The 18,525-nt window shown below is 44.7% G+C and overlaps 1 protein-coding gene and 1 long non-coding RNA gene across 5 annotated transcripts in view; one reads left to right on the top strand and one right to left on the bottom strand.

Moving 5' to 3' along the window:
- Positions 1-13,900: 13,900 nt before the first annotated feature.
- On the bottom strand, positions 13,901-15,054 carry LOC118239155. 2 transcript variants are annotated; one of them, XR_004770777.1, is made up of 2 exons: positions 14,922-15,054; positions 13,901-14,268 (listed from the first exon to the last, which is right to left on the bottom strand). It is a non-coding gene; the product is annotated as an uncharacterized LOC118239155 (long non-coding RNA). The 2 variants fall into 2 exon arrangements; XR_004770778.1 differs by having other exon boundaries at positions 14,804-14,933.
- Taf1b (TATA-box binding protein associated factor, RNA polymerase I subunit B) overlaps positions 14,724-18,525 on the top strand; it is a 62,221-nt gene continuing 58,419 nt past the window's right edge. For 2 of the 3 annotated variants that reach the window (XM_027424690.2, XM_027424689.2), the window contains exons 1-2: positions 15,093-15,251; positions 16,532-16,630. In XM_027424690.2, the coding sequence (XP_027280491.1) occupies positions 15,180-15,251; positions 16,532-16,630 (171 nt within the window). In that variant the 5' untranslated portion in view covers positions 15,093-15,179. Of the gene's footprint in view, positions 14,877-15,092; positions 15,252-16,531; positions 16,631-18,525 lie in introns of those variants that run through there. The other variant, XM_027424691.2, reaches the window with a different exon arrangement.

Genomic DNA, 18,525 nt, shown 5'->3' with positions numbered 1-18,525 from the left:
CTACCTCCCACCCCCATACTGGGGCTACAGCTGCACCTGGTCTTTTATGTGGGAACAGGAGACCCAAACTCACATCTTTATGTTTGCATGGCAGGCCTTTACTGGCTATCTCCTAGTCCCGAATGACTTCTTTTCCAGAAAATTCTAGAAGTAATCCCAGCCCACTGGTCCACACAAACCAATGTTCTTTTCCAGCTGGTTCTTAGCAACCCAGTGGCTGACACGGTGGGTCAGGTGATATGTCAGATCAGGTGACATGGTGGGTCAGGTGTGTTTTCTGTGTCTTTACTCTAGTCACAGCTAGAATACCTCTGCCCCCCACACACACACCCACCTAGCTGTTCACTCAATACTCAGGTTCTCCTGAGAGAAAACGGGGAGGCCTCCCAACGTTCTTCTTTGCTCACAGTCTCTTAGAATGCTTCAGGTGACCTGATGTATTTTACGTTGGGCCAACACCTCCTGGTGCAGGATTTCACCCACCTACCCAGACCCTAACCCGCTGACTGAGGGCTAAAAGCTCCTCCTGGTAGAAGAACTTGGCACCTCCATAGCCTCTCCAGATAGGGGATTCCCCATCAGGGGCCGAGTGACTCCGTGGGGTAAGCCAGAAGAGATGGGACTGGGACAACAGGCTCTTCCTATCTCATTCTGGACAAGCCAGGTTGGGATGGAAAGTGACCCGTGCAATGCAATGAGGGAGCAGTACCCCACTAGGTGGCGCCTTCATCCCTCACTTAGGGCTAAGCAACAAGGCTAGGGGGATAAATTTTAACAAAGGGGCCAGAAAAGATCCTCCAAGTGGAGGCAGCCTTATGTTTGGCAGGCATAGTACCTCACCCCTCTGATTTTTGACCTTGCAAGCTCCTAGCGTTAACACATGTCTCAGTGACTGGGATCAGTCTGTACTCAAGAGGCACAGTAGCTTGGACCTGCCATTCCAGCACTTGGATTCCAAGGCAGGAGGATGGCTACAAGTTTGGGGCCAGCCAGAGCTACAAAGTGAGTCCCAGGGCATCCTGGGATGTGTGGTGAAGACTCTCACCTTATTCCCAAACTCCTGCTCTCGTCGTTTTGTTCACTCCAGGATTAGTGTTCAGCAAGAGTCATGGTCTGTAGCAATGCTGCAAGTGCAGAGTTTTATGTATGACTCGCTCTGTGTCAAGGATGCCCTAGGGCTAGCCCTACTGGAAGAAAGATGGGAACAGGGAAGAGGAATCAGAGAGACCAGGAAAGCAAGTGTCATATCCTCCAGAAGGGAGTGTGTCCTGGCCTGAGCCATGATGAGGAAGTGGGGTGAGAGGGACAGTTCCCAGACACCAGGCCTGTCACCCGTTCCCTGAAGCGAGCTAGCCCATGACCTTCTGCTGGTGTCTGTGCTCCCTGACCCACATCCTTCCTCGATGGCCAGACCTCCCCCACAGACATCTGTACTCTGCCTTGGTCTTTGGCTCTATCTTCTAACGAAGGTTCAGTCTTCCTATATGCCATTTTGTTGTGGTAGTGGTCCTCTTTGGCCATCTGCTTCATGACAGTAACAGGAAGGGACAGGGCAAGCTTGGGGACTGGAGTGCTCAGAGCACTGACACTGCCATCAAAATGGACAGCTCTCTCTAATGCCTGCAGACAGAAATCTCAATGGTGCAGAAACCAGGATTAAGGTTCTTGCCTCCTCCATGGGGAAACTGGGCACTAACAAGAATCCAAAGAAAACAGTAGCAACACTCTATCAGCACGACAGGGCTCTTAATGTACTCTCTCTATACCCTGTGAGACAAATCATTTTCTCTTATTCTCATTGATGAAACCCAGAGGTTTAACTCCACCACAGTGTTCTATAAGGACTGTCATCTATGCCCAGTCCCCCAGGGGCACACACTCTCCATGCTAGACCAGTCTGGGCTGTTCCTGTCATCTGCCAATCACTGTCTGGTCTCTAGGTCGGTAAGTCTCACTCAGGCCCTATCTTTCTGACTTCTTATTCCCTGTCCTCCCCCCTCGTATATCCCTTACTTATTAAATTCCTCTCAACCCCCCCCCCAAAAAAAAACCCTCTGTAATGTTCTGGATGGATTTTTCTTACATTTGTTCATTTTTAGCTTTGTTTTTTCAGAATATGAAAATTTATTACTGTGTTTCCACTGTCAAAATTTAGGATCTTGGTCTCTCCTTCTTGCCTTTCATATAGGCTCCAAGTTCAGACAGATCATTTTTAGTTTTGTAAGCCAAGGAGGTCTCAAACTCATGATCGTCCCGCCTCAGGTTCCCCAGTGTGAAGACTATAGGCATGTGTCACCACACCTGTTCTGGCCAGACTTTGAAAAACAAATATTAAGGCTTGGCGGGGTCCACTAAGCAGAGTGTATGGTCATGGTCTGACTCAGTGATTCCACTTCTGGTTTAAACCCAGCTGCCAAGAGACGGTTAGGACAATGCCCAGAGCAGCTGCAGCTTCCCCCAGCTGTCCATCAACAGCAGAATGGATAAACACTCTAACAGAAAGGAATACTCCATGACAATGAAAGTAAACAAGCTACTGATGTGAGCCCGGTAATATGACTTCCACAAGCACGAAGGTGAGTCACAGAGGCCAAGCACAAACTGTAATACGTGATTGTATTTACATAGAATTCATACACAAGTAAACCGAGTCTCTAAGTGACAGAAGTCAGGGTTGGGAGGGCACTTTTGGAGAGGAGAAGCCCAAGGAGGTCCTGGGTGTGTGTGTGAGAGAGAGACTTTCATAACAGCCTCTTCCGTAACACAAATAGTTATTTACAGGAAGATGTCCACTTTGAAAACATTTCACAAGCAATATACTTACAATCTATGGGAGATTTTGTACATGTTTCACAGACATTTTTAAATAAAAATCGAAATAAAGACACTTAAGAAATAAAGATGAGGAGGCTGCAGGCATTGTACAGTTGGTAGTGTGTGCTAGTTTTTATTGTCAACTTGACACAGCCTAAAGTCGAAGGGGAGGAAGGAACAATTGAGCAATTGCTGAGATCAAACACGATCTTGTGGCCATATCTGGGAGACACTGTCTTGACTGATGGATTGATGTGGGAGAGCCCAGCCCACTGCGGGCAGCACTTCCCTACCAGGTTGTGTCTGGGTTGCCTGAGAAAGCTGGCTGAGCATGAATCAGTGAAGGAGACTGAGATGGTTTGTGGCACTTCTCCACGGCTCACACTTCCATCCCTACCTGAGTTCCTGTCCTGACTTCCCTCAACAATGAATTGTGACCTGGAAATATAAGCCAAATGAATTCTTTCCTCCCTAAGCTGGTTTTGGTTATGGTGTTTATCAGAAACACACTAGCACATCTAACATGAAGGGAGCCCTGGTTTTTTGTTTGTTTTTTAATAATTTATTTAACTTTATTTTATGTGAATTGGTATGAAGGTGTCAGATCCCTGGTACTGGAGTTACAGACAGTTGTGAGCTGCCATGTGGGTTCTGGGAATTAAACTCGGGTCCTGTGGAAGAGCTGTCATTGCTCCCAACCGCTGAGCCATCTCTCCAGCCCTGGAACTCTGGTTTTGATCCTCAGAACTGTGTAAAGCTGGGCACCAAACATGGTGCATCATGACTGCCATTCCAGCACATGGGAGGAGAAGTCTAAGGTTATTCCAGGCTAGCCTGGGCCTCAGGAGGCCATGTCTGAGGAAGAAAGAAACAAAAACAAACAATAACAAATAACACTTCTAAGATTTGTGTAAGATTTGTGTAGGAGTGAGCATCCTACACAACCTACCCAAGTACAGATGATGAAGATGCCACTGAAGATTGTGTAGCCAGAGAACAGAAGATAGCTGGGTTCCTGTCATTGGGTGGCTGAAGGGAGCAGAAGGGACCTGGATCCCTGTCACAAGAAGCAGCCTGCACACAGGGACATGGACTTGGGGGAAGACCCAGGCAAGTTCACAAGGTTACAGAGAGGGTCGCAGAAACACTGTTGTTACCAGCAGTAATTTCATAGGAAGAGTTGAACAGCGTGGAACAGTTTGACAACGGTGCAGGAAATGGTGGGGAAGTCCTTTCTGCTGCTAATATGGTAGATGCTGAACTCCAGGGTTGAAAGCTCCCAGTCAGTCAGTGATGTCAGCGTATTTCTGCTCAGTCTGCTTCACACGAGTTGCCCTAGAAGCCACCACATGTGGCGACATGTCATTTCACTGAAGTGCCATGTGTAGCTGAGTCACAAAGCTAGTTCACACACCTTGATGAGTAATGAGGAGAGGGTCTCGCATGGCTTCTTCCCTCCAGACTCAGTTCTTTGTACTGTATCACGCAACCTACAGATACAATGGAACAGATACGACACACAGGCCGGAAAGCAAAAACATAGTTAAAAAATTAAAGTATTTGTAAGAGGCATAAGTCTTTGAAATGGCATGGTAGTTTTCCCTTTTTTTCTTGTTTTTAAATATATGATTTGGAAAGTATAACAAAATGGGGGTGAGGGGAACAAGCACGGGGCCAGCAAAACGACTCAGCAGGTAAAGGCACTTGCTGCCCAGCCTGCTGACCTGAGTTCAATTCCTGGAACCGGCATGGTGGAAGGAAAGAACCAACTCCCACAGATTGTCCAAAGACTTCTACATTCACGAGCGCATACACTAAAAAAGAAAAGAAATGTAGAAACAAGACAAGCCACCCTGTCTTTTGCCCTAGGTAGCAGTAAGTGCTGCTTTTGTAGTGTATTCATGTCCTTCCTTCTCTGGTTTTCCTCTACAATTCTTTTTCTTCAGTTGAGGACACAATCTCTCTATAATTGAAATACGGGCTTTTGCTTTAGCTTACATATTACCACGGATTTTGAGTGGTTGAGTTCCAACAGGAAGTGATGGTGCAGGATTAGAGAATTCTGGACCAGTGGTCCATGGAAGAGCAAAGACAAGAAAATTCAGAGGAATTTGGGATAGAGTGAATCATTCTCTGAGGCTAGAACCTGTGCCCCTATCATGACCTGGGAGTGAAAGATGAGTCAGAAAGACAAGTTACCTCACATGGGGAAGAGCCTGCAATAGCATGCTAGAGAATTTCTATTTATCCTATTCTCATTAGAGAGTATGTCATGTTGCATACATTTACAAGTGATATACATAACAAACATTTGGAAATAATTCATGATCCAAATGGCCATGAATGATTTCTATTAATATTCTAGTACTAATGTAACTTTTCAGGTTTTTTTCTGTACCTGCATTTCGTTTTCCTCCCCCCCCCCATCGACATAAAAATATGCATTGTTTTCTAATACCATTGTCATCTTTTGCAACAATATTTTTTAATTTTTAAAAGAAATTATTTTAGTGTGTGTGTGTGTGTGTGTGTGTGTGTGTGTGTGTGTGTGTGTGTGTACAGAATGTGTGTGTATATGTTTTTGTATATGCACTCATTCCCATGCACTGGCTCTTATATGGAAGTCAGAGGACAACTTCCAGGATTCAGTCTTCTAGGGTTTCTGGGAATTAAACTCGGGCCATCAGGCTTGCACAGTAAACATCTTTAACACAATAAACACATTTGGGCCATTGCACTGACCTGAGTAATAGTTTTACAACATTTTCTTCACTGAGACTTTTTTTGTTTGTTTGTTTGTTTTGTTTTTAATCCTACCAGGATCTGTATCATTCAAAAGAGATAAAAATAGAGCTAGTGCAATCAGAGCCTGAGTGGAGCTGTGACACCTGCCTGGGCCTGTCCTGTGGCCTGACCCTGTTCTAAAAACCATGATTGCACAATGGCGCTCTCAAGGCTGTGCTGTGAGACCATGGCACCCTTCATTTAAGCAGCCGGCTTGGTTGCCTTCAGTTTTCCCCGTTGTAAATTGATACTCATATTCTTTGACCACATCCCATAATTATTTCCCAATGAAGGTTTTTGAACATGGGGTGTGACATAATCAAAGCTATTAGTGTGAATCCTAAATGCAGTCAATTCTTGCTTAGCTGAAATCCAGCTAACCACAATTCCCAATTAGCCAATTTCATTTTGCTCAACTTTGGGAACACAAAGGGAACTAGCTGTATGTCACTCTCTGCCTCAGCTTCTTTCTCACATAGAGAATTAGGAAACTGAGATCAATTTAACAAAAAAAATGTCAATTAGCTGTACTCTCAAAACTATAAATTATTACTGAGAAAAATTAAAGATGAATAGAAATGGTGGAATATACTATACTCATGGATTTAAAACCTTTGTGGTTGCTAAAGTGCTCACTCTCCTCCCCAAGTTCATCTGCTGACTCAACACAAGGACATTCAAGATTCAGTAGGACTGGGTGAAAATATTTTAGTAAGCCAAAAAAAAATAGTAAAGAAGAGAAATTCTTTTTGGCCATAGAATAGCTGAAACAACTTTGAAGTAAAACATTGCTGAAGGGCTTACTCTGCCAGATTTCAAGACCTAGTATGAAGTTCACTGTGAATAAGGTGGCTTGGTATCAGGCAAAGGATGGTATAAAGGTCCCTGGAACGAAGCAGAAAAGCCAAAAATAGACTCACATCTTCACGGCCAATCGATTTTCAGAAAGGTGCCAACACAGTGGAAAGATATCTCGATAAAAGTGCTAGAGAGGCTGGCTGGCTGTTGAATGAGAATCTTAACTCTTATACTATACTTGAAAATTAACTTGAAGCAGATTACAGACCCAGAGAAGCTGGGTGCCCTTCTCTATCAATCTCTACGTGTGTGTGGGTGTGTGTGTATGAGAGAGAGAGAGAGAGAGAGAGAGAGAGAGAGAGAGAGAGAGAGAGAGGCATGTGAGTGAGTGTGTCTGCCTGTGTGCATACAGAGTCAGGGGAGAAACTGGTTGTATTCCTGTACAGCTCTGTCTCATTGCCTAGGACTGACTAGGCCTCTCACATAACTGGACTTTCACTCTTTCAGCTGTGTTGGCTGGCTTTCTAGTCCCTGGGGTCCCCTTCTCTTCCTCGCTAATTCTGGGGTTACAGGTATGAGCTATGCAGGAGCTTTGAATTTAATAGGGCAGAGATGTGACATTTATTAGTGATGTTTCTCATTCTGGTGACCAACCACCTGACAAGAAAGAATGGGTTTGTCTCGGCGTACAGTTTAAGAAGAAAAATAAACCCATCACGGCAGAAAAGACATGGTGGCTGGTCATACTGCTACCACAGTCAGGAAGCAGAAAGACAGAAGGAAAGGGGGCCAGGCTGTCACACCTCAAACCCACCCAACAAAGCTGCACCTCTAAAGCGGTTTCCCCAACAGCGCCACCTGTTGGCCACCAAGTGTTCAAACATGTGAACCTGTGTGGGCACATCTCATATACAAACCTGCATAGTTGGTTGGAGAGATGGCTCAGAGGTTAAGAGCACTGACTGCTTTTCCAGAGGTCCTGAGTTCAATTCCCAGCAACCACATGGTGGCTCACAGCCATCTGTAATGAGATCTGGTGCCCTCTTCTCGCCTGCAGGCATACATGGAGGGAGAATGTTGTGTACATAATAAATGAAAAAAAAAACCAGCATAGCTAGTTTCAAATAAAGTTTGCTTTTATGGGTTTTGTTGTTTTGTTAGATGCAGGGCCTATGTGTGATATTACACAAATTTTCTATCACTGAATACAGCCTCAGCCTTTTTTCTTTCTTTCTTTCTTTCTTTTTTTTTTTTTTTTTTACTTTGAGACAGGGTTTCACTGAGTTGTCCAAGCTGGCTGGTCTTAGTTTCACTAAGTTGTAATCAATCCAACTGCCTCAGCCTTCCAATGGGATTACACAGGACTGCCTATGTATTTCTTATATTCTTTTGTTATTTTGAGATGATTTTTGAAATTTATAAAAGAACTGGAAACATGTTTTCCTCATCGCCTGGAACTTAGAGTCTCCTAGATAGTGGTCACAGCCATTTGTCACACATTTGTTGCCTACCAATCACCTGTCTCCAGAATCAATTCCATGGGCAGGAGTGGTGACTCGGGGTACAGCCTAAGTGGCTTTGTACTCAGAAGGGCTCCTCATTTAGTTCTGTTCCCACCGCTGCCATCTTGAAATGCTCACCCATTTGTTGGATGAGATGCCCTGCGTTATTATGCTGTGTAAAGTCTCCAATGTAGGTATTGTGTCATGAATATGGGATGGTCAGAAGCCACAGTTCTATCTCCACAACCTTGATGCTTGTGGCCAGAGTCACGATGTCTGATCCTTCTCCTTCCTAGGAGAGAGGCAGGAGGAAGACCATGTTTGCCTCGAGACTATAAAGGTGCAAACCAGTACTGGACAGGTTCTGCAATTTTCCTGAGAGCTTATCACTCAAGAGTTTGGGGAAACTCCAGAGTAGCTCACACAAATCTTAGAAGGCTACTTTGCTTCTGTTGGGTTGGAATTGTGCCTTAATAACTCGTCGACGCCCTTAGACAAAGCTGTTCTGGACCCAGCAGACATGGTACCTTTTGTTTCTCATTTAATAAGAGCTCTTTGGAGGCAGGTACTCCCTCAACAGGAAGGCTGGGGAAGAACTGGCTTCTAGCCTGCTACGTGACCTGGCTGACCTCCCAAGTCTCAGTTTCCCCTTCTGTGATCAGACAATGATTATAATTTAGCTTAGTTAGGAGATGACTTGAGTATGGGATCTGACATTTGATATACAAAGTAAATACCTAGCAAATATTCTTTCCCTCTGTCTTTTCTCCAAGACTGTGCAAATCACAGAGGGGCCCCACTAGCTGTGGGCATCCAGACTACAAGAGCAGACCTTGGAACAGTTGGAGGACCCACTTAGGGGATGATACTACGCACTTGCTTCTCTCTGGTGGGGAATTTTGATGGGAGATGGGAAGGAGGCTCCGTTTGAGATGTATCAAGGCCAGTGTTTGCTCTCTGGAACATCCTTGTGCTCTGTGATTAACATTTAATAAGTTCCCAAGAAAGCTTTGAAGATAATAATATGTCTACACGTTCTTTCAACTGGTGATCTCGAAGAGATACATTTATGTCAGCGATGAAATTGGAAGGCTTTTGCAAGCAACCAGAACTTGCTCCTTATCTTGAAAAATACAGGACAGTCATGAAAATTAAGCCCACAGAGTGTGGTGGCATGGGAGGCTATCCTTAGAAGTGCAAGCCGTTTTGTGGTACAAAGGAGGGATTATACAGTAAGCTATCGATGGCTAATGATGTTTGTATCCTGTTGCTCCGTTTATGACGTTTTGACAAAGGTCTGCCATATCCACTCTCCCAAGTATACCTTGCCACCTCATGAGGTGATGGTAATGTTACCATTCCCATGATGCAGAGGGGAGGTGAGACTCAGCCATGGGGTTTGAGAGGATCAATTCTGTCATAAAGTAGCAGGGATCTGTAGGGGCTGGGATTCCTGGACACAACACTTGGCACCCTCTATGCTCAGCAGAGCCTCTGTAACAAAGGCGTCCCAAGCTGTAAGTCCTCAGCTGTGGGCAGCCTCCAGGATAAAGAAGAGGCTGGCACTGACTAACTCAGCAGGCCAGGGCCCAGCCTACTGCATGGTGGTCACATTCACTGAACCCAGTGATCTGGTCATTGGGATAAGATAGCCCCTCAGGATGGCTTCATCAGGGGCCATATCTGTCCCTTTCACTTAGGAAGGTGTGTGTGTGTGTGTGTGTGTGTGTGTGTGTGTGTGTGTGTGTGTGTGTGTGTGTGTGTGCTCATGCGTAAGAACTGTCTGTGGAACAGCTCCAAGGGATCCAATGCCCTTAACTAGCACAAAATATAAACTTGTGTGAAATTTTCCTTGCATGGAAGTAATATACCTGCCTAACTGAATATTTCAACCAATCCCAAGTGTCTGAGGGGGGCATGGAAGATATCCCCATTGGAGAACATCTGCTTTCCTAGTCTGTCTGTTTCTCTCTCTCTCTCTCTCTCTCTCTCTCTCTCTCTCTCTCTCTCTCTCTCTCTCTCAGTCAAAATCCCGAGAAAGCTGCCAACTACATATACAGGCACAGGGTCAGAGAGCACTTGGGTAGCTATGACCAGTTGTATAGCACCAGCTGATCTACCATGAGTTCTTCCTTCTCTCTTGCATGTTGAGAACCCATGCTGGTGGCCAAGCACTAAGAAAGAACTTTAGGAAACAACACAGTCTATCTGTAAATTCTGGCTAAATCTTAGGCCTGCAGGCCAAGAAGACCTTCAGTAATTAGGTCTTACCCAGCCCTCTGATCCCACAACTCTGCCTCTCTCACCCACTAACCTCTAGTCACAATGGCCTCTTCGGTTTCTCAAACATTCTGTTTGGGCTCTGCCTCAAGGCCTTTTTAATCTCTGTAAAATCTGTTTATCTCTCTCTCTCTCTCTTTCCTCTCTCTCCTTCTCCTACACCTCTCTCTTTGCTTCTTCCTTATTCTTCATCACATCATATCTTTAATTTTTTTAATTTTTGCTAGTGTTTTACTATGAGATGATCTCCTTTGCTGTGTAGCTTAGGCTGGCCTCAAACCAGCAATCTTTCTACTTTAGCTTCCTGGGTGCTAGATTGTATTTATGTACTACTATACTTGGTTCCCCCTTATACTTTGTGTGTATGTTTATGTGTGTGGGGTACATACATGTATGTGTATTTGTGTGTATATGTGTATTTGTGTGGGGCATATACATGTATGTGCATTTGTGCATGTTTATGTGTGTGGGATATATACATGTATGTACATTTGTGTGTATATGTGTATGTGTGTGGGGTATATACATGTATGTGCATTCATGTGTGTGTGTGTGTATGTGTGTGAGGGTCTATGTTGAGTGTTTTTCTCTCTTGCTCTCCAACTTATTTTTGCAAGACAAGGTCTCTCACTGAACCCACAGCTCCCCATTCAGGCTAGACTACCTGGTCAGCAAGACTTCAGGTTCCCCTCATCTCTGTATCCCCAGTGCTGGGTGACGTTACACATGTACTGTCATGACTAGCTTTTATGTAGGTGCTCTGGATCCAAACGCAGGTCTTCATGTCTACATGGCAAGCACTTTATCCACCAAACTATCTCCCCAGCCCTGCCCATTTGTTCTTACATGGCTCTCATGCCATTTCCATCTCTGCACAAATGGCTCATCTTTAGAAGAACTGTTTTACTGACAACTGTATAAAACTCTCTTCATGCCCCCCCATCACCCTCAGCACAAATCCCACTGCACTGTCACAACGTTTACATTCATTGAAGTTACATTACATATTTGGCTGTTTTATACAATTTCCCCCATGATAAACATGGCTGAGAGACCAAATGACAAATACTATTGGAAGGCCTAGAGAATACTGATGAAAATTCAAAAGAAACAACTCTCCTATTAGATCATCTAGGCCTTTGAAATGCAGCCCAACACAAAATTGCAAGCTTATTTGAAGCATTAGAGGGTGTGTGTGTGTGTGTGTGTGTGTGTGTGTGTGTGTGTGTTTTAGCAGTTCCAGAGGTTCTGTGTATTCATTACTGCACCAACCAACTTGCTCCTGTAGCTTAATGTGCTCACATCTCCAGAGACAAACACTTTCACCGACATCTGGTAGGATGGATGACAATGAATCAGCATAGATAGCTGTGTCATGAGCCCTTACACACCAGGTGTGGCTCTCCTCCGGTGTCTTGTCTTGGAGGTGACCCCGATTTTGTTATTAGTTTTCATTACAATCCATTGAGGGAATGGGACCATTTTTTGCTTTTTGTATCTTGGCCAGAAATACTTTGATTGTGAAAGTCTTGTGAAAATATATGGGAGAAAGTTCACTGGGTGTACAGTTCACAGATGCGGAGAAAAGGTTTTTTTTTATCTTCTCTTTTAATTCAGTTGTTCAGCTGTTGAGTGTGAACTCTGTAGATGACAATGTCAAGCTACAATGTCAAAAAGTTGGACGCCGTTGGTGTTCATTGGAAGCTGGGTGATCCGATAATAACCATCTGCACGATACGGGGTGTGAGGTAACCTGATGGCTTCTGTGTCTAAGAAGTCGCAGAATAAGGGGCTCAAAGATGCAGCCTCTGTTTAAGGTTAAAAGCCTGGAGGCTCCCTGGAGGGCTGCTGGTGTGAATCATGTTGAAAGGTTGAAGCAGCTGGGGTCTGGTGTCTGCTGACGGTGATAGCAGCAAGATGAACTTGCAGGGGAGGAGGAACCCAGTTTGCTTGGGCTGGGGGCTTCCTTCTCCCACTCTGGATCCCTCCAGGTCCCTAGCTTATTAAGATGGAGGGTCTTTTCCCCACTCTGTTGCTATGGGACATGTCAATCATCTCTGAAAACACTCTTGCAGACACTTGTTCCAGTGATCTCCTAATCATTTCTCAATCCATTGATTAGCTGTCACCCTGCTCTCCTCTCTAGTGACCCTCATGTCTAGACCCATCAGTCATCCGGCATACGGGAAGGTGATCCCATCTTTCCCTCCCTGCAGGTCTCAGGAGTGTCTGCTGTGGGTGAAGGGTCTCCTTCTTGGACACTGCAGCTTCCAGGGTGCCTTGTACTGTTGGTTTTCCTTCTGTGTCAAGGACGTTTGTTCTCATGGTCCTTTACTGGCCTCAGTCCTCAGACCTTTTCCTCTCTGGACGCTCCCACCCTAGTGATCTCACCCAGATCTTTATCCCCACATTCGTATCCACAGTTGTGCCCTTTCCCCTGAATATCCGACTCATCTACTCAGCATGGTCCTCGGGGCCCCACCTGGACATGGGACCAGAAGCACTAAGACATATACCAAAATGAAATATTGTTTTCTTCTCCACTATACCATTTTTTTTGTGGGGGAGGGGTTCAAAGCAGGGTTTCTTTATGGCTTTGGAGGCTCTCCTGGAACTAGCTCTTGTAGACCAGGCTGGTCTCAAACTCAAAGAAATCTGCTTGCCTCTGCCTCCCGAGCACTGGGATTAAAGGCGTGCACTACCACCAACGCAGACGTTTTCTGTTTGTTTCTGTTGTTTGTTTGCCTTAGGAAAAGCTATCTTCTCACAGCAGGTCAGGTCCTGACATGTACAGTCCATCTTAACTCTTCTCTCATCCAATCCATCAAGTTTGGCTTTTGCTTATATCCAGAGGCTAACCCCCTGTTTTCACCATCACTTCTATTCCTCATCAGCATTTTTGTTTTTTGTTTGTTTTTGAGGTAGGGTATCATTATATAGCCCAGGTGACTCTCTTTACCATCTTCCTGCTCAGCCTCCAGAGGAGCTGGGATTAGAGGAGTGCATCGTTACTGCACTCCAATGCCTTGTATTTGCCTGCCATTTATTTATTTATTTATTTGAGACAGGGGTTATTATTATTATTATTATTATTATTATTATTACTTTGGAAGCTGTCCTGGCACTTGCTCGGTAGACCAGGCTGGCCTTGAACTCACAGAGATCCACCTGCCTCTGCCTCCCAAGTGCTGGGAACAAAGGTGTGTGCCACCAACGCCCAGCCTCTCCTTGTATATTTTTTAATAATGTGTTTTATAAAAAACAAGTTCCCTTTCTTTTTAAAATTCAAATATCTCGGGGCAGCAGTGGTGCACGCCTTTAATCCCAGAACTTGGGGAGTACACATAGGCAGGGCCCTTATTACTTGAAATCCACCTCTACCTGCCTGGAAAAGATCTGTAGCATTTAAAACAAATACAGCCAGGGAGTGGTGGTGCACACCTTTAATCCCAGAACTTGGGAGGCAGAGGCAGTCGGATCTCTAAGAGTTCCTGGATAGCCAGGGCTACACAGAGAAACCCTGTCCAGAAAAAAACAATAATTAAAAAAGAACAAATATAATCTTCATGAAGGTGGAGACTTATTTTGTTCATAGGTAAATCTCCAAAACATAAAGCAATTTTGGTTTAAGGAATGCAGCAAGGGATTAGTGTGTTCAACCAAGGAACAAGAACTAAATTGATCCAGACTTTATTATATAAGACTTTTTTTTAAGCAAAGGAGCTAAGTTATTGTTTTATTTCTTAACATAAAAGATACAATTACAGAGTCCCCAAGAAAGAAAAGGTGGGAGGTATAATTCTGGAAGTACAGAATGTTATAGAAAAAGGTAAATACCACCCCTCTCACCAGCTGTCACAAGTCTTTCCTGTTACAAACTATGATGGTGCTTGGATTGCTGTTAAATGTGGAGTTTGGTATTATATAAGATTTAATTATATTCACAGTAATTATACAATTTGTACACAGGGGAAGTGGAGGCCCAAGAAAAATATTAATTCATGATTTGCTATCTAGGTGTTAAGAGCTGGGGATGTTGCTCGGTGTGTGAAGAAGTTGACAACCACGCACAGGCTTTGGTTCCTAGGATCTGGGGAAGGAAAAAAAACAATCCAAGTAGAAAGCCAGATCTGTATTTCTCTACTTCAAACATTGAGACTTTTTTTTTTTTTTTTTCATTTTGTAATCCCAGCACTCAGCAGCCAGAGGCAGGAGGATTTCTTCGAGTTCGATGCAAGCCTGGTCTACACAGCGAGTTCCGGGACAGCCAGGGACACACTGAGAAACCCTGTATCGACACATACCCTACCAAAAACAAAAAACAAAAAACAAAAAACAAAAAACAAAAAACAAAAAAAAAGGAAGGAAGGAAGGAAGGGAGAGAGAGAGAGAGAGAGAGAGAGAGAGAGAGAGAGAGAGAGAGAGAGAGAGAGAGAGAGAGAGAAAGAGAGAAAGAGAAAGAGAAAGAGAAAGAGAAAGAGAGAAAGAAAGAAACCTCCTCGAGCCAGGCCTCAGTCCCGCCCGGCCGGCTTGCAGCCTGAGCAGGGGAGAGAACGAGGGGCAGAAGAGAAGACCAGCGGAACGCAAAGGCGGGGGCGGAGTTTCCAGCCGGAGCGCTCTCCCACCTCTCCCGGAAGCCGCTCCCGCTGTCTGGGTAACGGTGGTGGCGGCCGAGCAGCGATGGATCTGGAGGAGGCGGTAAGGACCTAGAGGCCCGCACGGAGGTCGGACTCCGTTCCCTACCTGAAAGAGCCGAGGGGAGGCAGACAGAGGAGGAGCAGCGCGGGGAGGAGGCGTCGGCTGGGGGCGGTGACCCGCAGAGGGGGCGGAGCGATGGGGCGGCGGCCACGCGGCCCAGAACCAGGCTTCGCCGCCACCCCGGGAGGGTGCGGGTGGGTGGAGTGTTTGCAAGTGGGTTGTGGGCCAGGAGGAGGATGAAGCTGTGGCGTTGTGGGATGGACACTCCCATGGCTCATCTTCTCTGGAGGGGATCACCCAGCAATGCTCCCTTTGATGCTGGGGCGAGTGAGGAAGGCCAGGACCTGGGACTTGGGATGCCTTCAAGAAATCCTTGTCAGTTTCTCTGGAGTATCGATCCCAGACCCCTGCTGAGGTCTGGGATCTGCTGTCTTAGTTAGGGTTTCTATTGCATGAAACACCATGAAAGAAAAATCAAGTTTGGGCCGGGGGGCGGGGGCGGAGGGTTTACTTGGCTTACATATCCATGCAACTGTTCATGGATGTGTAAGTTGGGCCAGAAACTCGAACAGGGCAGGAACTGACTCAGACGCCATGGAGGAGTGCTGTTTACTGGTTTGCTCCCCATGGCTTCTTCAGGTTGCTTTCTTATAGAATCCAGGACCACCAGCCCAGGGGTGACATCACCCACAATGGCTGGGCCTCCCCACTGATCACTAATTAAGAAAGGGCTTTACAGGCCTGCCTGCAACACAATCTTATGGTGGCATCTTCTCAGTAGGGGTTCTCTCCTCAAAGGCCTTTAGGTTGTGGCAAGCTGACACAGACCTACCCATAGAATGTTCCTATACCTTATCATAAAAGTGGCCAAGATGTACTCGATAGGTGTATTCAGTAACTGACCCATAAGTCAACAGACCCATAAGTCAAACACCAAAGAATTAAGATCCAATTCTGTGTGTACATACATACCCTCGTGAGTGTGCACTCGAACTGGCAAAAATAATCGTAGAGGGTCTCACAGCAGACTCTCAATAAATACTAATAAATATTGAGTGATGGATGATTTAAAGTCAAGAAAATAAATTGATGAAACTGAAATTACAGCTCACTATGATGTGTCCACATAGGCCACGGGTGAATCTCATACTCCTTTTGCATAATGTAGAACCCCCAGCTCCCAGTTACAGGTCTAGTACTCATAAGGTTGATACCCCTTATATTGCTGGATGAATAAATTAAAACTTTAAACATCTGCTTCTTGGTACAATTTCAGTGTCTTAAAGGAAATGCCGATGGTGTTTCTAGTCTCTGTATTTTTGTTTTGCCTATCCATACACGGGGTCATCTTTTTCTCCCTCAGCACTTCCAAGGAGTTTTACTTGTGTCTTTGTTTCCAGTTTAGTCTTGTCCACCTTTCCTTCTTGGTTCTCAGTCTGCATATTTCAGTAGTTTTGTGGAATCGTTACTGTGTTTCATACTACTAAGGAGACTGAACTCCTTATTTATGATAGTCTGATTTATTTTTAATTCTCTATGATTTTTTTAAACTTTGGGGATGAAATTGCCAGGAAGGCTGGAGGTAGAACCCAGAATCATGAGGTTTAAGATGAAGTGTATCAGCCTCACAGTAACAGTTATTCTGCCTTCTACAGAAATCATTCACAGAACGCTGTTCACAATGTGCTGCTGTCTCCTGGGGCCTTACTGATGAAGGCAAATACTATTGTACTTCCTGCCACAATGTCACAGATGTAAGTAACACTCCATTCATGGATTTACTGATGCTTTTAAAATTGCAGTTTCAGCCTAGTGTGTGGCCTGGTTCCTAAAAATGAATCTATTTTCATCACTCATTCAATGGCCAAATTCTAAGAATAGTAACAGTCTTCAAGAGCACAGTCTTGGATTAAGAACTTCAGATTAGATTGAAGATGAACTTTTAAAATTATATTGAGCCCCTGGGCAGTGGTGGTGCACACCCTTAATCTCAGCACTCCAGAGGCAGAGGCAGATAGATCTCTGAGTTTGAGGCCAGCCTGGTCTACAGAGCGAGTTCCAGGATAGCCAGAGTTATGCAGATAAACCCTGCCTCAAAAAATTAAAAAAAAAATGTTGAGCAACATTTATAAGTGAATGTTTCTTTTAGACTGTATGTATATGGAAATATTTACATTACTCTTCAAAAAGTCTTTAATGTGTTGAACTAGCATTGAGATTTGGAAGGTGGAGTATAAGGGACTGCTGGTAACATTGGAAACATGCTTCATTATCACTTATCTTTGTGTGGTTCCTTTACAAAGTATTAAGTACCTTCTCACCCATTATGTAATTTCTACATCACAACAACCTGTGAGATACAATGTTATATCTAGACAAGAGCTCATGAGTTGCTAGTAGGTTTTGTTGTTTTTTTTTGTTTTGTTTTTATTTTTTTAAGACAGAGTCTTACTCTGTAGACCAGGCTAGGCTCCAACTCAGAGACCCAAAAGAGCTGGGACTAAAGGCATTTGCCACCACACCTGGCACTAGTCCAGTTAGTTAGCTAATGTCACAGGAGTGCCAAGATTTGAGGTGGGACTTGAACCTAAGTCTCCTAACTCCAGGGTTCTTTTTACCCCATCACACCTGTTTCTTAAACTGGAGATTGTTACTCTGCACCTTAGTAAATGAGGCCATCTTCAAACTGGAAGTTCTAGGTCTTATTCTGATAAACATAGCTTTCTGATATGTTAACAGAGTAACCAAAGTGTGGGCCTGCTGCTGGACCAACTAAACAAGCCTTCTCCATAGGAAAGGATTTGCTGGAAGTGCAGAGCCAGGAAGGAACAGCTACTGCCTTCACCACTTGTTCACAAAGAGGTGGAGCCAAGGAAAAGCTGTGCCCCAAAAGAGTGTGGAGGGGACTGATTTACCTTTCCACCTCAGACAACTGAAGATCTGGACAAAAGATGTGAAACAAACAAATCCCTTTAGAAGCATAGCTTATGCAATGCTTTTCTTTTATAAGAAGGTGTGTGTGACACACACACACACACACACACACACACACACACACACACACACACACACACACACACACACACACACACACACACACACACACACACACACACACACACACACACACACACGTGAGTGCAGGTACCTGTGGCATCCAGAAGAGGGAGCTTGGTTTGGAATGGTTGCTAGCTGCCTGACATAGGTGTGGAAACCCAAGGTCTCTGCAAGACCTGCGTTTGCTCTTAGCCCTGAGCCTTCTCTCTAGTCCCACACTGGTATGTTTCCTTGACATGGCTTCTTCAGTCTACTGCTCAGATGCTTGCTTGTGTCCCTGTTAGTCAGACAGGATATTAACAAGATATATACTTAACTGAAAAAAACACCGTGGAATGATTGAGTGCTAATCTCCTTGATCATGGTGCTGGTCTCATGGAGACATGTCTTGCCAAGATGCATAAATACTCATATGCACAAATACGTCAGATTGGGCACTTGAAGTCTGTGCACTTTGTCCTTTGCTTTGATGTCCATTGAGGCTCTGGTGGTTTAGTCACTGTTAATTTGGTAGTGTAGTTCAAATGTAAACATAGTGATGGCATGGAGTGTCATAATGGAAAAGTCTCCATTTGTGAATGGAGTCAGGTCA

Source organism: Cricetulus griseus, chromosome 7 (genome assembly GCF_003668045.3).
Source record: "Cricetulus griseus strain 17A/GY chromosome 7, alternate assembly CriGri-PICRH-1.0, whole genome shotgun sequence".
Lineage (NCBI taxonomy): Eukaryota > Metazoa > Chordata > Mammalia > Rodentia > Cricetidae > Cricetulus > Cricetulus griseus.
This window is presented reverse-complemented; position numbering and strand designations above follow the sequence as displayed.